We start from the raw sequence: 24,387 nt of genomic DNA on the forward strand, positions 1-24,387 counted from the left end.
CAAGAGTCATTGCTGAAAGCTGATGTAGGTCAAGATAAAATTCCTCAGCCTATGGGAGACAAATCCTATTTTACTATACATACAGTTATGCAAAACGACTCCTATTTTGTAGAGGGCCTGCAGGGGAATGCTGAATCTGAGACCTCTACTCTGGGTGATGATACTGAATGCTGTGACCTAGATGAAAATGCTATTGTTGGCAGTACAAGAGCTGCTGATCTACAAAGAGAGGTGAGACACAATAAAATGATATTTGGGGGAAATGTTGTCTTTTCTAGTACTATTTTAGGAAATGGTATTGTTACTTGTTTTTATTTTTCTTTCTTTTAATTTTATGAGCAGGTGTGTGAACAAGGTGACTTGCCTGTTGAGTGCATTGAGCTAGCAGGTTTTAAAAATGTGCTTGATGATCTGGAGGTTTGTGACAGCTCCCTGCACAGGCAGTCTGCCGTAGAACTGCCATCAAAGGAAGAGAGTGATTTTGAAGAGCCTGTAAGTTACTCTGTTTGATATTTCTTAGGGGGTAGGGAAAGAATATTTTAGTTGAAAAATGGGGTTGAAAGTAAAGGGCCCATTTATATCCTCTAATACCAACATGTGACTTACAGTCTGGTCTTCATCTGATATCCAAGAATATGCTCCATTAATTTGTTAGAGGTTGGCATAAAAGAAATATTTGTGTTTCATAGACCATAAGAGTTAGTGAGTTTTGTGGTGTCTGGGAAAAGGCCTTCCTTTGGAGCTCCCAGGCCTTTTATATTGAGATGTGCTAACTCTTCCCAGTTGTGGCAGCAAGAACCTTTAGACAGTGTTCAGATTAGACTCACTGGTAGAGATAGTCAGTTGTACATTTTTTCACTCTGCCCTTCAACTTACAAGCATTGGAATAGACCCTGGAATATTTTAAATATTTCTGTTTGGAAGCTCCTGAAAGGTTTGACTTCAGAGGAATTTTGAAAATTATAAGAGCCAGTGTTTTCCCAGGAAGGATACTGAGGTGCTTAATATCCACACTAGTTAGTGTCCCCAAAGGAAATTAACTGCCTCCTTCCCAAATGAGTGACATACTGAAGCATATACACATTCCCTCCCTCTCTCTGTTTATATCATTATTATTGTGTATGTGTACTAGAAAATAACTTTGAAGTGTTAAAAAGTTCTCTGTCAACCTTTCTTTTATACAAAACTTCATTTGCCTGGATGCTTGCCTCTCTTGGTTTTAATGCTCCTTTGGTCCCATTGCCTATCCTCTTTTGTCTGATACGGTCAGCTTCTTTATAATATATCCTTATATTTTATTAGTCATTAAATATAGCTGTACAATAAATGTTGTGTACTTAATGTTACTTTCCCTTTCCTGTTTTTCCATGTATAAGATTAGTATGTCATTGGAAAGCTGCTAGTTTGGGTTGCAATCATTTTTAGATCTTTAGGTTCAGGCGGTTGATTAGAGAAAATGAACAAAGATATTGAGATAAATTTTTCCTTTCATTTATAATTACCGAGTATATCAAAAATTGAAATACAGAGAACTGTGAGGTTAATTTTATTTCCTTTAATATTCTAAAGTAGACATTGTTTGGGCACCTGGGTGGCTCAGTCAGTTAAGCATCTGCCTTTAGCTCAGGTCATGATCCCAGGGTTCTGGGATCAAGCCCCACATTGGGCTCCCTGCCCATCTGGGAGCTTTGTTCTTCTTTTTCTGCTCTCCCTGCTTGTGCTCTCTCTCTGTCAAATAAATAAAGTAGACATTGTTTAATTTTCAATCTCTTAATGGGGATGAAAATGATAGTTAACACTGTGTGCTCAAATACTATGCTAAGCGATTTATTTATATACATTGATTCATTTAGTCCTTTGGCCAGTCCTGTCAGGTAGGATTATTGGGGATTGGTATCATCCTCATTTTACAATTGATATTTAGAGGGTTAAGGAACTTGCTCGTTGTTATTGAGCAAGTTGAGGACTAGTATTTGATACTAACCTTACCTTTTTTTTTCCTTAAGATTTTATTTATTTATTTTTGAGAGAGAGATAGCGAGAGAGTGAGCGCAAGCAGAGGGGAGAAGAAGCAGGGTCCCCGCTGAGCTGGGAACCTGACATGGGGCTCAATTCCAGGACCCTGGGACCATGACCTGACCCAAAGGCAGACACTTAACTGACTGAGCCTCCCACGCATCCTGAAACTAACATTATCTATGTATTTAACCACTATATCATAAACTGCCTTCCTGTTTAACTATTATTCAGTGAAACCAAAGCCAAGATTTTGCATTATTTTGGCAAGAGTGAAGGTTTTGAAGGGGATTGGTCAAAGTGAATTTCACTAAGAATGAGAAACAAATATAATCAATCTTAAACTTCTAATTTTTTTGGTAGTACTACTTATGTAACTTACATCAACCTTTTATACACATAATATATATCTGAAGAAATGTAGATATGGGTGCCCGGGTGGCTCAGTCGGTTAAGTGTCTGCCTTTGGCTCAGGTCATGATCCTAGTGTCCTGGAATTGAGTCCCCCATCAGGCTCCCTGCTCACTCTTTTGCCTTTAGCCCTCCCCACTGGTTGTGATCTGCCTCTCTCTCTCATGCTCTCTCTTTCTCAAATAAATGAATAAAATCTTTTTTAAAAACCCACAATTTTTTTTAAAGATTTTATTTATTTTGACACAAAAAGAGATCATAAGTAGGCAGAGAGGTGGGCAGAGATGGGGAAGCAGATTCCCCACTGAGCAGGGAACCCAATGTGGGGCTGGATCCCAGGACCTTGAGATCATGACCTGAGCCTAAGGCAGACGCTTAACGACTGAGCCACCCAGGCGCCCCCAAAAAACCACAATTTAAAAGATATGTAGATAGATATTCAGTTAATAGTGATATGCTAAGATTAATTCTGACCACTATTCCAGATTTTATTTGCCCGCAGCTGTAGCCTTAAGTATACTTCTTCACTTTAGGGAGCATGTTCCCTGTATTCGCTTTCACTCTTAGCTCCATTCTGTAGTCCGGGAGTTACAATGCTAGTATCAGGGAAATAAGGACTCAGATATGGTAGTAATATCCTGCATGGCTCAGCTTGATCTCAGAGGGCTTGCCTGCTTCTTGGTTCCTTTCTTATTCTCATCTGTGTCTCAGAAGAGTCATTCATATTTGTTTGCCTACATTTGATACTAGCCATCATTTCTTTAAACGATCGGTCGGGCATCCACTTGTATATGATGTAGCTTGGAGCTGTGAAAAGAGTGTGGAGATGTGGAGTCAAAACTTGTTCAGTTATTTGTTAGCCTCATGCCTTGGGCAGATGACTTTGGAGGATCATTCTGCTCATCTATATGAAGAAAGAGGAATAGTAACAGTCAGCCTCATGCATTGTTATATCGAATGGGGTAAGGTATATACACTGCCTGCCTGTTAGTTCCTTCACTTCACTGAAACCAGGTGACTAGACCCTCACCAGTGATTTCCTCTTGCCTATCATTATTCTTCCTTCTGTCTTTCTCCTTGTTCCTGGTAGCAGCACATTACATTCTTTTAGCTTCTGTGATAAAATACCGTTTTTAGGAAAGAAAATACTGTTTTAGTATTCCCTGTTTTGGTCATGTAACTAAATATTATTTAAAGTTTATTTTTAGAGTTCTTTTGTTTTGTTGGTTCTGCGTCTTCCACCAAGTACTTTCCTCTCATGGTTTAAATGCTTTTCTCTGTGTGATGGCTATTACTTCCATTTTTAGATCCTAATATTTCTACTAAGGTAGACCTGAATGCTTTCTTGCATGATATTTTTTTGTGAACGTTCCCGTCACCTCAAACGCAACTTGCCTGTACCAAAAGAACTCAGACGTTTTTATGGAATCGGACTGACTTGTAGATTTTCTTTGTTCTAGAGGAGTTAACATGTCTTGGTTTCTTCATCATCTTTGATGGATTCTTTATTATTGATTAAAGACTGGGAGATAAGCCAGTTTAATTTTTTTCCTCCTGATTTCTCCCATTTCCAGTTAGTAATGAAGATCTGCTGATCTCTTAAATAAATTCTTCTCATCTTTTTCATTCTACATCTTCTTTTTTTTTTTCCTTAAGATTTTATTTATTTGAGAGAGACAGAGAGAGAGCATGAGCAGGAGGGAGGGGAAGAGGGAGAGGGAGAAGCAGGCTCCCCGTTGAGCAGGGAGTCTAATGCAGGGTTCAGTCCCAGGACCCCAGGATCATGACCTGAGCCAAAGGCAGATGCTTAACAGACTGAGTCACTCAGGTGCCCTACATTTTCTTTTGCATTAACTACTCTAGTATCCGTATATTTCGAAGCTTTGATAATAATGAAGTTTTATTTATTTACTAAATTTTAATTCCAGTATAGTTAACATACAGTGTTATATTAGTTTCAGGTGTATAATATTCTGTACATTAACAGTTCTATACATTACTCAGTGCTTATTGTGTTAAGTATACTCTTAATTCCCTTCACTTATTGCACCTGTCTCCTCCCCTCCCCCAACTATCAGTTTGTTCTCTATAGTTGAGTCTGTTTTGTTTTTGTCTCTTTTTTTCTTTGTTCATTTGTTTTGTTTCTTAAATTCCACATAAGTGAAATCACATGGTGTTTGTCTTTCTCTGACTGACTTAATTCACATAGCATTATACATTCTAGATTTGTCTGTGTTGTTGCAAATGGCCAGATTTCATTCTTTTTTATGACAGAATATTAATGAAATTGTATTGAAGTCAAGATTGGAATAGAAATTTTTTTTTCTAACTATATTTGAAAGGTCTAGAGAAAAACTATTAAATACCCATATGTGCCTGGGGACACACACACGAAGTCTCAATCATATATGTGATATATGTGTTAAGGAACTGTACTTCAAAAAAGTCTCCTTTAGGGGTGGGATAATTGAAAACTTAGAACTTTGTGCTTTGTTTAGAGCAGAGTTTCTCTGTACTGTTGTCTTTTTGGGTATGATATTTCTTTGTTGTGGGGGGTCTGTGCATTTTAGGCTGCTGAGCAACATCCCTGGCTTCTACTCACTAGATGCCAGTAGCCACACACACTGCCCCCAACACCCAAAGTCAGGACAGTGAAAAATGTCTCCAGACATTGCCAGATGTTTCTTGATCAGGGAGAGATGGGTAGGGGCAAAATCTCCCACAACTGAGAACCACTGGTATAGAGAAAACTAGACCAAGGCAGCAGAAGTAGACTATTTATTTTATACCCTGCCAGCTTCCTAAGATTGTTCATTACAGCACGATGAAAAAACCTTGACAAAAGAGGATCAAACAAAATTCATCTTTACATACATTTTTAGACTCTCCTGAGACTGCATCAAGAAGTGGGAATAATATTTTTAGGAAAATAAAGAAACCTAGATGTGGTATATTGTTTTTATATGAGAATATGATGTGAATTTGGTGGGAAATTATATACGTTTATGTACTGACTTCACCAGAGTTGGTTTCTAATTTCTTTTCTAGTAAGGACTTGCTGGGATCTGATGAAACTTTGAGAACTTCTTTTTCAGCATTTAACCTTTGCTTCACTGTCAGTTTGTATTTCCTACTATTCTTGTTTAAAGAAATTTGAGGACTTAGGCTTTTTGGTGATTGATCATAGATCCAGTTCTTTGATACTTTAGTTTTTTTTTCTAAACATTTGTGGATTTCTTGAAAATATTCCTGTTCTCTCTTTCCTTCTTTTCTCTTTCCTTTTTACAACATAACCTCTCCTTTAAAAAAAAAAAAATCCTTGAGCTTGTCAAGAGTAATACCAAAGTTCACATTCTTCAGTGACCATACCATTATATGGAACAAACCAGATAGGCTTCCTATCTGTAATTTTCTATATAGGCAGACTTCCAGACCCTCAAGAGTAATTTGTAGAGCCTTCTTAGAATTGACCAAACAAGATATGACTGTAAATGAATTTAGGAGGGTTGAGAATATGAGCTTAAGGAACTGTTAAGTATTCATTTTCATAAAAATTAGGTTTGTTTTAATCAGGTTAAGCCTACTATTAATCCTATTTTCTTTATTTTTTCTCTCTTTTTATAGGTAGGTTGTTCTAATACGGACACTAATCAGACTTTTTCATCCACATTGCCTCCATTTACTCCTGATGAGCCAACCATAGAGTTGGAGTATCACTCTTCAGATCTCAGGATGTTGAGGGTATCTCCTGACACTGTGCAAAAGTCTCTCAAACATATAGCAGGTATGTAGAAAAGAAGATATTAGATGTTCGTGTGACTAGCTTGCTAAAAATACATTGCTGTGGCTAACTAATTTTTTATTTTTGAACACTTTCAATAATGTTAACTTTGGATTAGGTGTATTTATAAATCCCCAAATCTTTTATTAGGTGAATCATTTGGTTTTTCATTGCCTTCTCTATGGCAGTGTTTAGAACTGAATTACGTGGCGGAATCTATTAGAGTCAGTTTATTATTTCTGCATTCCTTTCTGTGACTTGAAGGGAAGAAAGAAATTAATGGAGCACAAGAGGAAAAGAGTGGATTCAAATAAATTTGTAGAGAAGAAACAAAGATCAGTTCTGAGGTAGAAAGCAAGATTATCTGCTGAGGGGAGGTAGTGATAAAGGAGGGTTAGGGGGGTTAAGGAGAGTAGATTGGTGCAGGCTCAGAATTTATGTTAAAGTGAATAGGAATTGCAGCTGACCAAGAACAAGCAAAAGAACTGGCAGGTAGTTCTGAGAAGTCAGCTGAGGTTGGAGATGATTCTGTAATGTTGACAGCCTTACTAGAATCTCTGGTTTTTCTCTTCTAAAACTCAAGACTGCAGAAATTGAGTTATAGGTTGATCCTCAGTTTTGCTGAGGGATTTGTTGAGTGGGTGGATGTGGTGGATGAAAAACAGTGGAAGGGAATCAGTAAATATTAAATGTTTAGATCTGTGAATGTGCGTTGTCTTTCCTTTGATAGAATGCCATTTTATATTAAATGCTTTGATCTATAAATATGGGACATCTTTTCATTATTTAGGTTTTCTTTATTTTTTTCAACAATATTTTGTAGTTTTCAGTGTATGAGCCTTGCAGTCCTTTGTTAACTTAATTCTTTTTTTTTTTTTTTAAGATTTTATTTATTTATTTGACAGAGAGAGAGATCACAAGTAGGCAGAGAGTCAGGCAGAGAGAGAGAGAGGCAGGCTCCCCGCTGAGCAAAGAGCCCGATGAGGGGCTCGATCCCAGGACACTGAGATCCTGACCTGAGCCGAAGGCAGCGGCTCAATCCACTGAGCCACCTAGGCGCCCCTGTTAACTTAATTCTAAGTATTTTAATCTTTTTGTTGAAAAAGAAACTGTTTTCTTAATTTCATTTTTGGAGTATTCATTGCTAGTGTATGGAAATACAGTTGAATTTTGTAAATTGTATAGCTGCCATCTTGCTGAACTATTTGTTATTACCTCTAATATATTTTTGTGTGGATTTCTTATAATTTTTATATACATGACCACATCATCTTCATATATAGTCTTCTTTCTTTCCAACATGGATGCCTTTTATATATTTCAGATTCCCAACTGCCCCCAACTAGAACCTTCAGTGCAGTGTTGCATAAAAGTGGCAAGAGCAGACATCCTTGTCTTTTCCTGATCTTTGTAGAAAGATATGAAGTCTTTTATCATTAAGTATGATGTTAGCTGTGGGATTTTTGTAGACTATCTTTATCAGGTTGAGGAAGTTCCCCTTTATTTGTATTTTTTAGAGCATATTTATCATGTCACCATATAAGGGTGTTAGATTTTGTCAGATTTTTTTTTTCTGCCTCTTTTATTATGATCACATGGTTTTTGTCTTATATTCTCATAATATAGTACATTGTTAATTTTCATATAACCGACCTTGCAATCTTGGTTATATATGCCATTTGGTTATGGCATATAATTCTTTTTGTATGTTGTTGGATTTTTTTGGCAAGTAATTTTTTGAGGACTTTTGTATTTATATTCATAGTGGGTATTGGTGTGTACATTTGTTGTGATTTTTGTTATTGGCTTTGGCGCAAGAATAATACTAATGTTACAAGTTGAGGTGAGAAGCATTATCTCTTCTAGTTTCGCTGATGTCACAAGTTGGAATGAGAAGCGTTGTCTCTTCTAGTTTTGCTAATGTCACAAGTTGGGATGAGATGTGTTGTCTTCTAGTTTTTGAAAGAGTTTGTAAAGGATTAGTTTTTATTGGGTGAAGGCTGCCTGCCTCTTTGTAGAAGTTTTAAAATTACTAATTCCATCTCTCTGCTTGCTATAAGTATTTATATTTTATATTTTTCATGAATCAGTTTTCATAATTTGTGTCCTTTGTGGAATTTGTCCATTCCACCTAGGTTATCTAATTTGTTGGCATATAACTGTTCATGGTATTTGCTTATAATCCTTCTTATTTTGGAAGATTGGTAGTAATATCCCTTCTTTCATTCATGATTTCGATATTTTGAATTTTCTCTTTCTTTTTTTAGTGAGTCTAGCCAAGTTTTGTCAATTATGTTCATCTTTTCAAAGAAATAAACTTTGGTTTCTCTACTTTTTCTGATCTCTTTTCTCTACATTTAAATTTCTGTTTTGTTCCCATTTTAGTCTTTATTTTTTCCTTCCTTTCACACTTCAGCTTTGGTTTGTGCTTTTTACTATTTCTTGAGGTGAAAGAATAGGTTATTGATATGAAACCTTTTTTTAAGATTTCTCATCTGTTTATTGAGAGAGAGAGAGAGAACACATGAGCTGTGGGGAGGGGCAAAGGGGGAGAGAGAAGCAGACTCCCTGCTGAACAGGGAGCCTGATGTGGTGCTTGATCCCAGAACCCTGAGACCACGACCTGAGCTGAAGGCAGACCCTTAGCCAGCTGAGCACCCAGGTACTCCGAGACTTTATTTTTGATATAGGTGTTTACATTTAGAAATTTCTAAGCACTACTCTAGTGGCATGCTCAGAGTTTTTGTTTCTTGTGTTTTTGTTTTAATTCATCTAAAATATTTTTAAGTTTCTATTGCAATTTGTTTTCGTTGACGCTGTGGTTATTTGGGTATGTCTTGTTTAATTTCCACTTATTTTTGACTTTCCTTTTGTTATTAATATCTCATTTGATTCCATTTTTGTTGGAGAACACCTGCTTTGTATGATTTTAGTTCATTTACATTTTACTCAGGCTTGCTCTTATGTCCTAGTGTGTAGTTTATTCTGTAGAATGTATGGTTTACTCTTGAGAAGAATGTGTATTCTGCTGTTGTTAGGTGGTGTGTTCTATACTTGTCTCTTAGTTCTAGTGGGCATATAGTGTTCAAGTCTTCTGTATCCTTGTTGATCTTCTGCCTAGTTTTCTCTGTTTTTGAAAGTAAGCTATTGAAATCTTGAACTGTAATTGTTTGTTTTATCATTTTTTCTGTCTTATTTGCTTCATATCTTTTGAGACTATGATATTAAGTGCATTTATGTTTATAATTGTTGTATATTCCTGATGAATTGACCTTTTTGTTGTTACAAATGGTTGCCCTTTAATTCTAGTAACATTTTTTGTTTTAAGGTCTGTTTTCTCTTACATCAGTATAGTCACTTCAGTTCTTATGCTTGCTGCTTGTATGGCATATGTTTTTCATTCCTTTACTTTCAACCTATTTGTTTTTTTTTAATCAGAAGTGTTATCTCTTGGGGTGCCTGGGTGGCTCAAGTGGGTTAAAGCCTCTACCTTCGGCTCAGGTCACGATCCCAGGGTCTTGGGATCCAGCCCCGTGTCCGGCTCTCTGCTCGGCAATGAGCCTGCTTCCCTCCACTCTCTGCCTGCCTCTCGGCCTACTTGTGATCTCTGTCTGGCAAATATATAAAAATAAAAAAAAAAAAATTAAGACTTTATTTATTTATTTATTTGCCAGACAGAGATCACAAGTAGGCTGAGAGGCAGGGGCCCAAGCCCAGGACCCCAGGATCGTGACCTGAGCCGAAGGCAGAGGCTTTAACCCACTTGAGCCACCCAGGCGCCCCTAAAAATAAAAATCTTAAAGTGTATCTCTTGTAAACAGCTTTATAGTTGGATCTCATGGTTTTTTGTTTTTTTTTTTTAAATCCAGACTGACAGTCTTTGCCTTTTTTTTTTCCCCCTAAAGATTTTATTTATTTATTTGACAGACAGAGATCACAAGTAGGCAGAGAGGCACGCAGAGAGAGGAGGAAGCAAGCTCCCCGCTGAGCAGAAAGCCCGACGCGGGGCTCGATCCCAGGACCCCGGGATCATGACCTGAGCTGAAGGCAGAGGCTTTAACCCACTGAGCCACCCAGATGCCCCCAGTCTTTGCCTTTTAATGTGACTGTTAATCAACTCATGTTCAATGTCATTATTAAGATTGGATATATATTTGCTGGGTTACTTTTTGTTTTCCATGTTTCTTGTTTTTTTTTTTTTTGTTATGTTCCTCCCTGCTTTTTATTGGACTTAGTGAATGTTTTCTAGTATCACATTTTAATTTTTAAAATTATTTTCTAGTTAATTTTTAAAGTTATATCCTAGGGGCACCTGGGTGGCTCAGTGGGTTAAGCCTCTACCTTCAGGACAGGTCATGATCCTGGGGTCCTGGGATGAATCAGGCTCTCTGCTCAGCGGGGGGCCTGCATCCCCCTCCCCCTCTGCCTGCCTCTCTGCCTACTTGTGATCTCTCTCCTTCTGTCAAATAAATAAATAAAATCTTAAAAAAAATAAAGTTATATCCTAGTCATTGCTCTAGGGCTTACAGAATTTATCTTATTAGAATATATACCTGATTTATACTAACTTAATTGTAGTGTAATACAGAAACTCCTATATGGTTCTATTCTCTTTTGTGTGTGCTATTACTGGTATATGTATTATACCTATATGTGTTACAAACATGCAAGAATACATTATTAATGTTACATTATTAAACTTATTTTTATAATTTTTTGTATTTTTACAGAGCTGAGAGAAGTAAGGAGAGCAAGTATTTAGAGTTTATTATATCAATCTTCTGATTTACCATTTTTTATTCTCTTTATTTGTTCCTGTGGATTTGTTACCATCCAGTCTTCTCCTTACTCCACTCCAGCTTTGCTCCCATTTGCCTCCTTTTGATTTTCATTGTCAAATATGTTACATTTCTATATGTGATAGCCCTACTAATATAGTTAAATACATATTGTTTTGTGTAAAATTGCTTTTAAAATCAGTTAAGAGAAGAAAGGAAATGAAATATGTAAATATGCTGTCTTTTTGTAATTACCTACATAATTATCTTTACTAGCACTGTTTGCTTTGTTTTGTAAATTCAAATTACTGTCTGGTGTCACTTGCTTTCAGCCTGAAGAATTTGTTTAGTATTTCTTGTGTGATGGTTCTGCTACCAACAGATTCTCTCAGTTTTTATATACCTGGAATGTTTTTATTTCATCCTTTTGGAAGTTTTGTTGAATTTATAATGTTTGGTTGATAATTTTTTTTTTTTTAAGATTTGATTTATTTATTTGACAGATCACAAGTAGACAGACAGGAGGGGGTGGGGGGAGGCAACCTCCCTGCTGAGCAGAGAGCCTGATGCGGGGCTTGATCCCAGGACCCTGAGATCATGACCTGGAGCTGAAGGCAGAGGCTTAACCCTGAGCCACCTAGGCACCCCTGATAATCTTTTTTGTTTTAGCACTCTGAATATATCTTTCCATGGTCTTCTGGCCTTTATTGTTTCTGATGAGAAATCAACTATTGATCTTATTAACATTGCCTTGTATTGATTTGTTTTCTCCTGTTGCTTTCAAGATACTCAGTCTTTCAACATTTTGATTATGATGTTGTGTGGATCTCTGTGTTTATCCTACATTGAGTTCATTGAGCTTCTCAGATGTGTAAATTATCTTTCCATTTATTTGAGTCTTTTTCCACTTCTTTCATCAATGTCTTTTACAGATCTTTACCCCCTTGTTAAATTTATTCTTAGCGGTTTTTTTTAATGTAATTGTAAATGGGATTGTGTTCTTGACTTTTCTAATAGTTCTTTATTAGTGTATAAAAGCATAACTGATTTTTATATGTTAATTTTGTATCCTGCGACTTTACCAAATTTATTAGTTCTGACAGTTTTTTGGTCGAGTCTTTAGGAGTTTCCATTTGTAATACCATGTCATCTGTAAACAGAGACAGTTTTACTTCTTCCTTGCCTATTTGGATGCCTTTCTCTCCACTCCCCCCCCCCACCCCCCCACCCCCGCTTTTCTTGCCTGATTGCTCTGGCTAGGATTTCCAATACTATGTTGAATAAAAATGGTGAGGGTGGGAACCCTTATCTTGTTCCTGATCTTAGAGGAAAAGCTTTCACCTTTTCACTGTTGAGGGTAATGTTAGCTGTGGGCTTTTTATATATGGCCTTCGTAATATTAAGGTATGTTCCCTCAACACCCCCTTTATTGAGAGTTTTTATTGTGAATGGATGTTGAGTTTTGTCAGTTGCTTTTTCTACATCCACTGAACTGATCACATGATTGTTATCCTTCATTGTTAATACTGGTGTATCATTTTGATTGATGTGCAGATATTGAGCTGTCCTTGCATTCCTGAAATAAAGCCCACTTAATAATGTTATATGATTTTTTTAAAGTATTGTTGAATTCAGTCTGCTAATATTTTGTTGAAGATTTTTGTATCTCTGTTCATTAGGGGCATTGACTTATAATTTTACTTCTTTGTAATTTCCTTGTTTGGTTTTGGTATTAGAGTAATGCTGGCTTTATAAAATGAGTTTGGAAGTGTTCCCTTTTATTTTTTGAAAGAATTTGAGGTATTTTGGTGTAAATTATTTGAATATTCAGTAGAATATTCACCAGTGAAGCCATCTGGTTCTAGAGTTTGATTTGTTGGGACACTTTTTTTTTTTTAAAAGATTTATTTATTTATTTATCTGACACAGATCACAAGTAGGCAGAGAGAGAGGAGGAAGCAGGCTCCCTGCTGAGCAGTGAATCCGATGTGGGGCTTGATCCCAGGACCCTGGGATCATGACCCGAGCCGAAGGCAGAGGCTTTAACCCACTGAGCCACCCAGGCACCCCTGTTGGGACACTTCTGATTAGTGATTCAATCTCCTTACTAGTAATTGGTCTAATCACATTTCCTATTTCTTCATGATCCAGTCCTGTAGGTTATATGTTTCTTCTAGATTGTAAAATTTGTTGATGTAAAATTATTTGTAGAAAGTCTTTTATGATCTTTTATATTTCTGTGATATCAGTTGCAATATTTCCTTTTCCATTTTTGTATTTTATTATTTGTGTCCTCTCTGGGTTTCTTTGGGTGGCGGTGGTGGTGATTTTAGCTAACGATTTGTCAGTTTATTTATCTTTTAAAAGAATCAGATCTTTGTTTCATTGATCTTTTTTCTTTTCTATTGTCCTTTTAGTTTCTCCTTCATTTGTTTTTGCTCTGGTTTATGTTTTCTTCCTTCTACTGGCTTTGGGCTTTGTTTGTTCTCTTTCTGGTTCTTTAAGATGTAAAGTTAGGTTGTTCATTTGAGATCCTCTTATTTCTTGATGTAGGTATTTATCATTATGGACTTCCCTTTTAGAACTGCTATAACTGTACCCCATAAGTTTTGGTATATTGTATTTCCATTTTCATTTTTTCAGGGTTTTTTTTTAATTAAAATATAATGTATTATTAGCCCCAAGGGTACAGGTCTGTGAATCGCCAGGTTTACACACTTCACAGCACTCACCATAGCACATACCCTCCCCAATGTCCATAACCCCAAGGGTATTTTTGATTTCTCTTTTGATTTCCTCTGTGAGCCATTTGTTGTTCACTTTGTTAATCTGTCCTGCTTTATTAATTTCTTGAGTCCTTTTTTCTCACTTTCCATAACTTTCCATAACTTCTATTCCTTTTCAAGTTACTGTGCAGATTACATTCATCCCTTCTCCTTTAGTTTTCCTGAAGAGTTAATACTTGATAATGTACTTCCTTACCTTATAATTCACTCCTCAACCCATTTAATTCTATATTTAGTTACTTTTTTGAAGCTCATCATTGAGTTTAGAATAGCAGTAACTAATAATTCAGTAAAAAGAGCTCAGAATTTGGAGTTAGAATTAAAAGGTTAAAGTACCTGTTTTTGTCTTTTACTGTAGAACTCTGGAGAAGTTGTATTTCTTTACCAATCAAAATGTAGTCTGAGGACCAAAAGTATGGGACATCACTAGGGATTTTGTTAGAAATGCAAAATATCAGATCCCACTCTAGACCTAATTTTTTAAAAAATTTTATTTATTTATTTGACAGATAGAGATCACAAGTAGACAGAGAGGCAGGCAGAGAGAGAGAGGAAGGGAAGCAGGCTTCCCGCTGACAGAGAGCCCAATGCAGGGCTCTATCCCAGGACCCTGGAATCATGACCTGAGCTGAAGTCAGAGGCTTTAACCCACTGAGCCACCCAGGCGCCCCCACCGTAGACTTATTGAATCAGAATCTGCAAGTTAGTAAGATCTCCATATTGAGAAGCAATCTTATATCTTCATCTTTGAAACTTAATTTCTTTATGTGTAAAGTGCTGAAGGTCCCCAGCTTAGGATGCTCTGATGTAGGATTTTCATCTTTATCATGTGCATTCAGTAGAAACCATACTCCAATTTATGAATTTTGCCATTTTCTTAGGCTAGCCATATGTGGTATGATATTCTTTTGTGATGTTGGGTAGCAGCCGTGAGCCACAACTCCCAGTCAGCCACATGATTATAATGGTAAAAACCTGATACACTTACAACGATTCTCTACCCATACAGCCATTCTGTTTTTTGCTTTTAGTATAGTATTCAGTAACAAGATACTTAACATTTTATTATCAAATAGTCTTTGTGTTAGGTAATTTTGCCCAATTTTTGGCTAGTGTAAATGTTCTGAGCATGTTTAAGTTAGGTGAGGCTAAGCTGTGATATTTCGTATGTGAGATTATTATATGTATTTTTAACTTACATGTTTTCATCTTATGATGGGCTTATCGGGATGTAACTCCATTGTAAGTTGAGGAAGAGCTGTATAGATAATACTTGTATATATCAACCATTTTGCCATCATCTAACATCCCATATGTTTTATCAATTTTTGTCTGCTTCCTACTATTAGAATGTAAGCTTTGTAAGGCAGAATTAGAGTGTAAACTTTGTCTGTTTATTGCCCTATTTCCTATATCTAGAACTGTGACTGGCACATAGTAAACATTAATTATTTTTTGAATGAACAAATGGATGAATGCATATCTTGTCAAATCTTATCATTTCTATTGCAGTCATTTACTTCCCACTGACATTTAGATTTAGAAGTACTGGATTAGACAGTACAAATACAGAAATTTCTGTTGTTGCAAAAAGTTCTGTTAGATAATACTACTTATGCTTTTGCATTCTGTTCCTACTCATCTTGAATCTGTATTTCTGCAGTATAGGTCAGTTCCAATTTATCAACTCATGCCATTTAGAGTTAAGTTCAGAATCTTTAGTGTAATCTTTACACACTTTATAGTTTCATATAGTTAACAAACATATCTTTCTGAAGGCGCATTTACTAGAAGAATCATTTAAAACCCACTGCTTGCATAGCATCCATCTGGGCCATATTGCATTGCCATTGTAAGACTCAAGGGATAGGGGAACCCATGAAAATAAGTTGAAGATCCTTTGCTATGCCATGGAATGAAGTATTTTGTCTCTGATTGAGGAGTCGCATGTCTTTTAATGGCATACATGGCACAATAACAGGCTAACTTATTAGGTTGTAACTAGGGTGAAATTAAAATCCAGACTGGATAGCATTTTCCCATCACGTTAAAATTCTTTAAAAATCCGGGGCGCCTGGGTGGCTCAGTGGGTTAAAGCCTCTGCCTTGGGCTCAGGTCATGATCTCAGGGTCCTGGGATCGAGCCCCTCATCGGGCTCTCTGCTCAGCAGGGACCCTGCTTCCTCCCCTCTCTCTCTGCCTGCCTCTCTGCCTACTTGTGATCTCTTTGTCTGTCAAATACATAAATAAAATCTTTTAAAAAAATTCTTTAAAAATCCCAATTTTAATAAAGATCCACCTATCATATCAAATGGATATGCTGCTATTTTTAAACATTACTCTATCGTTGAATATTTAAATTATGTCTACATTAGTTTGCTGTTGTAAATGGCTTTATAATTAATATCTTTGTAAATATTTGTCTCCTTTGATGACTTTTCTTAGGATTCTTTACTAGAAGTGTAAAGGTCAAAGGAAGGAAGGCTTTATTTCTTTTATGCATAAAAGAAATATTTCTTAATTAAAAAACATATTAGTATTAATAAGTCTCTTTTTTTAGGAGATACTTCTAAAGGAGGCATACCTGAAGTTACTCATTCCAACTCGAAACCAGGCATCACTGCTACTGCTGGAGATTCAGATACTGGATCTCTTTTATCCTTGTTCCCCGAGGACTTTCCTCAGTTGGCTTTAAGGTCTCCTCAAGAGAATACTGTTGGTCAGCATACTGATACACTCAACCAGCAGGCACCGGTAGATAGTAAGATAAGTGAAGAGACTCTAAAACTTTCAGCTGTTAGTGAACTAGCTGACCAGAAGACTGGGATATCAACAGTACCCTCTAGTTCCTACTCACAAAGAGGGAAGCCCAATATTTTCTACCCACAAGCCTTACCAGACAGTCATCTAACTGAAGAGGCTCTAAAAGTTTTGGCTGTTCCTGGTCCTGCTGTGCAGAAGGGTGGCATACCTACAGTCCTTCCAAGCTCCTACTCACATGGAGAGAAGCATAATGTCTTCTACCAACAGGCCCCGCCAGACAGTCATCTAACTGAGGAGGCTCTGAAAGTTTTGGGTGTTCTTCATCCTTCTGACCAGAAGACTAGCATACCTGCTGTCCTTCCAAGTTCCTACTCACGTAGAGAGAAGCATAATATCTTCTACCAGCAGGCACCGCCAGACAATCATCTCACTGAAGAGACTGTAAAAGTTTCGGGTGTTCCTGGTTCTCCTGTCCAGAAGAGTGGCATACCTACTGTCCTTCCAAGTTCTTACTCACGTGGAGAGAAACATAGTATTTTACCCTCAGACCTTGCCAGACAGTCATCTAACTGAAGAGACTCTGAAAATTTCAGCTGTTCCTGTATCTGCTGACCAGGGGACTGAAAAGACAATAGTTCCTTCTAGTTCCTATTCACGAAGAGAGAAGCACATTATTTTCTCCCAGCAACAGTTGTCAGATGGTCATCTAACTAAACAGGTTCTGAAAGTTTCATTTGTTCCTGGGCCAGCTGATCAAAACACTGGGATACCTACATTATCTTCACATTCCTACCCACTTGGAGAGAAGCCCGATATCTTTTACCAACAGGTCTTGCCAGATAGTCATTTAATTGAACAGACTCAGAAAATTGTGGCTCTTCCTGAACCAGCTGACCAGAAGACTAGGATACCCTCTACTTCTTACTCACACAGAGAGAGGCCCCCTATTTTCTATCAACAGACATTGCCAGAAAGTCATCTAACTGAACAGGCTCTGAAATTTTCTGCTCCTGGATCCACTGAGCAGAAGATTGGGATACCAACCTCTACTTTCCTCTCACGTAGAGAGAAGTCCAGTATTTTCTACAAACAGGAGTTGCCAGATAGTCATCTAATTGAACAGGCTCAGAAAGTTCCATCTGTTCCTGGACCAGCTGACCAGGATACTGGGATACCAGTAGTGCCCTCTAGGCCCTACTCTCTTGGCGAGAAGCCCAATGTTTTCTATCAGCAGGTATTACCAGATAGTTCTCTAACTGAAGAGGCTCTGAAAGCTTCATCTGCTCCTAGGCCAGGTGACCAGAAGACTGGGATACCAGCAGTATCCTCTAGTTCCTACTCACATAGAGAGAAGCCTGGTATTTTCTACCAGAAGGTCTTACCAAGCAGTCATCAATCTGAAGAGGCTCTGAAAGTTTCAGTTGCTTCTGAACCAGCTGAAAAAAATAGTGGGTTACTATCAGAAGCTTCTAATTTCTACTCACATAGAGAGAAGCACAATATTTTTTACGAACAGGAGTTGACAGACAGTTCTCTAACTGAACAGGCTCAGAAAGTTTCACCTGTTCCTGAACCTACTGACCAGAAGACCGAGATATCAACAATAACTTCTTCTTACTCGGATGTAGAAAAGCCCTTTATTTTCTACCCACAGAGCTTGCCAGACAGTCATCTGCCTGAAGAAGCTCTAAAAGTTACAGGTGTTTCTGAACCCACTGACCAGAAGACTGGAATACCAGTAGTTCCCTCTCCTTCCTCCTCACATAGAGAGAAACCCATTATTTTCTACCCTCAGGGCTTGACAGATACTCATTGCACTGAAGAGGCTCTGAAAGCTTCAGCCATATCTGTATCAGCTGACTGGAAGACTGGAAAATCAACAGTATCCTCTACTTCCTACTCATCTAAGGAGAAGCCCATTTTTTCCCCTCAGGCCTTGCCAGGCAGCCAGTTACTTGAAGAGGCTCTGAATATTTCAGCTGTTTCTGTATCAGCTGACCAGAAGACTGGGTTGCCATTAGAACCTTCTAGTTCCTACGCACCTAGAGAGAAGCCCATTACTTTATACCCACAGGACTTGACAGACAGCCAGGTGTCTCAGGAGGCTCTGAAAGTTTCAGCTGTTCCTGGATCAACTGACCAGAAGACTGGGTTGCCATCAGAACTTTCTAGTTCTGACTCACCTAGAGAGAAGCCCATTACTTTATACCCACAGGACTTGACAGACGGCCAGGTACCTCAAGAGATTCTGAAAGTTTCAACTGTTCCTGGACCAACTGACCGGAAGACTGGGTTGACACCAGAACCTTCTAGTTCCTACTCACCACAAGAGAAGCCCGTTATTTTTTCCCCTCAGGCCTTGCCTGGCAGTCAGTTACTTGAAGAGGCTCTGAAAGTTTCAGTTGTTCCTGGACCAGCTGACCAGAAGACTGGGTTGCCATCAGAACCTTCTAGTTCCTACTCGGCTAGAGAGAAGCCCATTATTTTCTACCCACAGGGCTTGACAGATGGCCAGGTACCTCAAGAGGTTCTGAAAGTTTCATCTGTTCTTGGACCAACTGACCAGAAGCCTGGGTTGACACCAGAACCTTCTAGTTCCTACTCACCACAAGAGAAGCCCATTATTTTTTCCCATCAGGCCTTGCCTGGCAGTCAGTTACTTGAAGAGGCTCTGAAAATTTCAGCTATTCCTGGACCAGCTGACCAGAAGACTGGGTTGCCATCGGAACCTTCTAGTTCCTACTCGGCTAGAGAGAAGCCCGTTATTTTCTACCCACAGGGCTTGATAGATGGCCAGGTACCTCAGGAGACTCTGAAGGTTTCAGCTATTCCTGGACCAGCTCACCAGAAGACTGGGTTGACACCAGAACCTTCTAGTTCCTACTCCCCGTGGGAGAAGCCCATTATTTTCTACCCAGAGGGCTTGACAGACTGTCTGGTATCTCAGGAGGCTCTGAAAGTTTCAGCTGTTCCTGGACCAACTGACCAAAAGATTGGGTTGCCATCAGAACCTTCCAGTTCCTATTCACCTCGGGAGAAGCCCATTATTTTCTACCCACAGGGCTTGACAGATGGCCAGGTGCCTCAGGAGGCTCTGAAAGTTTCAGCTATTCCTGGACCAGCTGGTCAGAAGACTGGGTTGCCATCAGAACCTTCCAGTTCCTATTCACCGTGGGAGAAGCCCATTATTTTCTACCCAGAGGGCTTGGCAGACAGTCAGGTATCCCAGGAGGATCTGAAAGTTTTAGCTATTCCTGCACCAGCTGACCAGAAGACTGGGTTGCCATCAGAACCTTCCAGTTCCTACTCATGTAGGGAAAAGCCCATTATTTTCTGCCCCCAGGGCTTAACACACAGTCCGATATCTCAGGAGCCTCTGAAAGTTTCAGCGATTCCTGGACCAGCTGACCAGAAGACTGGGTTGCCATCAGAACCTTCCAGTTCCTATTCACCGCGGGAGAAGCCCATTATTTTCTACCCAGAGGGCTTGGCAGACAGTCAGGTATCCCAGGAGCCTCTGAAAGTTTCAGCGATTCCTGGACCAGCTGACCAGAAGACTGGGTTGCCATCAGAACCTTCCAGTTCCTACTCTTATAGAGAGAAGCCCATTATTTTCTACCCTCAGGGCTTGGCAGATAGTCAGTTACCTCAGGAGGTTCTGAAAGTTTCAGCTGTTCTTGGACCACCTGACCAGAAGACTGGGTTGCCATCAGTACCTTCCAGTTCCCACTCATATAGAGAGAAGCCCATTATTTTCTACTCACAAGGCTTGACAGATAGTCGGGTGTCTCAGGAGGCTCTGAAAGTTTCAGCTATTCCTGGACTAGTTGATCAGAAGATTGGGTTGCCATCAGAACCTTCTAGTTCCTACTCACCTAGAGAGAAGCCCATCATTTTCTACCCACAGAGCTTGATAGATGGCCAGGTACCTCAGGAGGCTCTGAAAGTTTCAGCTGTTCCTGGACCAACTGATCAGAAGACTGGGTTAACAGCAGAACCTTCTAGTTCCTACTCAAACAGAGAGAAGTCTAATATTTTTTACCAGCAGGAGTTATCAGGCAGTCATCTAACTGAAGAGACTCTGAAAGTTTCAGCTGTTTCTGGAACAAGTGATCAGAAGACTGGGATACCAACGGTACCTTCAAGTTCCTACTCACTTGGAGAGAAGCCCATTATTTTCTATCAGCAGGCCTTATCGGATAGACCTCTCACTGAAGAGGCTCTGAATGTTTCACCTTCTCCTGGACCAGCTGATCAGGAGACTGGGATACCAACAGTATCTTCTGTTTCTTACTCTCATAGAGAGAAGCCCAGTATTTTGTACCAACAACCCTTGTCAGACGATCAGCTGGCTGTAGAAGCTCTGAAAATTTCAGCTGTTTCTGGACCAGGTGATCAGAAGACCAGAAAACCAACAGTTACCTCGGCTTCTTATTCACATAGAGAGAAGCCCATCATTTATCAGCAAGAGTTTCCAGATATTACTGAAGCATCTTTAAATGTTTTCAGGGTGCCCGGACTAGGTGACCAGAAGACTGGAATACCAGTAGTAACCTCTACTCCTTACTCACATAGAGAGAAGCCCATCATTTCTTACCAGCAGGAGTTGCCAGATCCTAATGAAGGTATTGTAAAAATTTTAGGGGCTCCTGGGTCTGCTGACCAGAAGACTGGGATACGATTTGGGTCCTCTGCTTCCTATTCACATAGAGAGAGCCCCATCTTTTCTTACCAGAGGGAGTCGCCAGGTGTTACTGAAGAAGCTCTGAAAGTTTCAGCTGTTTCTGGACCAGGTGACCAGAAGACTGGGATACATATAATTCCCTCTAGTTCCTACTCATATAGAGAGAAGGATGGTATTTTTAAACAGCAGGAGTTACCAGCTGTTACTGAAGAAGCTTTAAAGATTTTTGCTCTTCCTGGACCTGCTGATCAGAAGACTGAGATACCAGTAGGACCTTCTAGCTCTTGCTCACATAAAGAGAAACTCAAGCTTTCACCTGTGACTTTACCAGATGACCAAAACACTGAGTTACTAACAGCTCCCCTTAGTTCCTACTCACAAGGAGAAAAGCCCAAAATTTCAGCTGTGATTGGACCAGATAACCACACAACTCCATTACTGACAGTTTTTCGTAATTCCTATTCTCAGAGAGTAAAGCCCAGTATTTTCTTTCAACAAGAACTGCCAGATAGACATTGTAGTGAGGATATTTTGAAAATTTCACCTATCTCTGAACCAACTGATGCGAACTCTGGGATACCAATACCTCTTTCTAGTTCCTATTCCCACAGAGAGAAATCTAATAATTTCTACCCACAGGAATTGCCAGACAAACATCTAGCTGAAGATGCACTGAAGGTTTCAACAATTCCTGTACTAGCTGACCAGAAAAGTCTGTCACCAACAGTTCCTTCTAGTTCCTTTTCACACAGACAGAAACCAAATATATTCTATCAACAGAATTTTCCAGATAGACATGTAATGCAAGATGCTCTGATGTTCTCAGGGGGTGTTGGGCAAGTTGATCAGATTACTGGGTTATCAACAGTTACCTCTGGAACTTATTCACATAGTGAGAAGCAGAAACTTGTTTCAGACCATGTTCAAATGCTAATAGATAATTTGGATTCTTCAAACTCCAGTGTTATCTCAAACAATATGCCTTTAAGTTCTCAGACTGATGGTAGAGTTGTAATAAGTAAACCAGAATCTTCAGGTTTTGAAGATGTTGGGTCTGAGGAAATTCCAGATACAAGCAGTGGTTCCAAAACGCTTAGAGAGATTCGGACCCTTTTAATGGAGGCAGAAAATATAGCACTGAAACGATGCAATTTTTCTGCTCCCCTTGTCCCTTTCAGAGATGTTAATGATATTTCATTTATACAATCTAAGAAGGTGGTTTGCTTCAAAGAACCCCTCACAGCTGATGAACCTAATGGTGATTTGCCTCAGAGTCTGCCATTTACAGAAGAAAGCCCAAGCAACAAGTGCATACAGAAGGATATTAGCACCCAGGCAAATCTGAAATGCCAGAGAGGCATTGAGAATTGGGAGTTCATTAGTTCAACTACAGTTAGAAGTCCTCTACGGGAAGCAGAAAGCAAAGCCAGAGTGGCAGTAGATGAAACCCTTCGGCAATATAGAGCAGCCAAATCTGTAATGAGATCTGAGCCTGAAGGGTATAGTGGAACCACTGGGAATAAAATTGTTATACCTATGATGACTATCATTAAAAGTGATTCAAGTAGTGATGCCAGCACCTGCTCGTGGGACAGTAATTCATTGGAGTCAGTTTCTGATGTTCTTCTAAACCTCTTTCCATATGCTTCACCCAAGACAAGCTTGACAGATAGTAGAGAGGAAGAAGGTGTGCTGGAGAGTGATGATGCTGGTGGTAGCAGTGTAGATTCACTGGCTGCACATGTCAGAAACCTTCTGAAATGTGAATCGTCATTGAATCATGCTAAACAAATACTCCGAAATGCAGAAGAAGAGGAATGTCGAGTACGGGCACGAGGTAGGAACTGATAATTTGTTATAAAGGGAGGTTAAGCTTATAAACATCATACTTTAATTTATTTAAAGTTAAGTATTTGTGGAGTCTGAATTTATATTCCTGTAGGACTGTTAGAATGATTACATTTCCCACCGTAATCCAGAGTAAGTCCATTTAACCAATAGTGTAACTAAGTCACAGTATTAATAGTGCTAGTTTAAGTTTAGGGTCTTAGATAGTTTCTAAAGCCTGAAGGAGAGTAAGAAGATAGCTTGGGTTTTCAGATTCCTGAAGTTCTTCTGTTTCCTTAATTCTATATCTCAAACAGTATTCTATTCTATTACAGTATTCTATTTTGGAGGCAGAAAAAAAAAATGAAAACAATTTGCTCTGCTCTAAATCAAACTATCATAAAACTATATACACATTTCTCCTTTTCTAATAAAATTCTTAGAGCGTATTTTCGACGTTAGAAAAAACAAGTATTTTACACTAAAACTTGGGTTGGAGCTTTGAAAGAGGATATTTACCAATCCCATTAGTCTCTAATAGTAGAATGCCATTAAAAAGGTTTTTTTAAGACAAAGTAAGGAATATATTTAGAGAGCAACTTACAACTAACAGTTCAGGCCTCCCTGATTTGTTTATAAGTTTTCCCTTGAGATGAACTACCTATGCTGTTCCTTTTATCACTTACATATATTCTGACTCCAGAAAACTTAAGTATCAGCTCTCATGGAAGCAGCAGTAACTGTAGCAGGACCTAATAGGGCAGGGAAAGGGACCATCCTGATTGGAAAGAAGATTAAGATAAAAATAATTGAAAATCATGGTTAAAGGGGCTGCTTTGGAGAAATATCTGTAGAATGTGGCTTTTTAAAAATCACAGTTTTCAGTGAAATGATTGCTCTTAAGAACTTATAATTGTTCGTAATATAATTGAGAACACATTTTGGTAAGTATTGTGGTAGCATTTAGCTGGATGTATTGATGGGTTTCTGTGCTCTTGTAATCACTGAAAATTATCATTTTTGCATTGCATTATCTCAAGTGTTTTTATATTTTCTTTTCAGCCTGGAATCTGAAATTAAATTTGGCCTCATGAATGTGGCTACTCCATTTCAGAATTAAATGAAGATGACAGGAGAAAAGTAGAAGAGATCAAAGCAAAGTTGTTTGCTCATGAGAGAACAACTGACTTGTCCAAGGTATAAAAGAAATCTAGAAATGAAGAGAGAAAATGTGAAAGAAAGGGCAATGTAGAGTTAGTATCTCTTACTTGGGCATTGATGACATGGGCTGAGTCATTAATAGTCTTTGGATAAAGTGTTAAAAGTCTTATTTCTTCAAAAT

At 38.6% G+C, this 24,387-nt stretch overlaps 1 protein-coding gene across 1 annotated transcript in view; it reads left to right on the plus strand.

The window, feature by feature from the left end:
* Window positions 1-24,387, plus strand: part of LOC111148005 (ALMS1, centrosome and basal body associated protein) — a 217,390-nt gene that overhangs the window by 38,452 nt on the left and 154,551 nt on the right. Inside the window, 9 exon segments of the mRNA XM_022504335.1 lie at window positions 113-231; window positions 6,121-6,211; window positions 16,332-16,910; window positions 17,041-17,525; window positions 17,658-18,052; window positions 18,191-18,359; window positions 18,639-23,055; window positions 24,108-24,133; window positions 24,135-24,242. Coding sequence (XP_022360043.1) covers window positions 113-231; window positions 6,121-6,211; window positions 16,332-16,910; window positions 17,041-17,525; window positions 17,658-18,052; window positions 18,191-18,359; window positions 18,639-23,055; window positions 24,108-24,133; window positions 24,135-24,242 — 6,389 coding nt within the window.

Source organism: Enhydra lutris, unplaced genomic scaffold (assembly GCF_002288905.1).
Source record: "Enhydra lutris kenyoni isolate GAN:26980312 unplaced genomic scaffold, ASM228890v2 scaffoldscaffold18, whole genome shotgun sequence".
In the NCBI taxonomy this organism is placed as follows: Eukaryota; Metazoa; Chordata; class Mammalia; order Carnivora; family Mustelidae; genus Enhydra; species Enhydra lutris.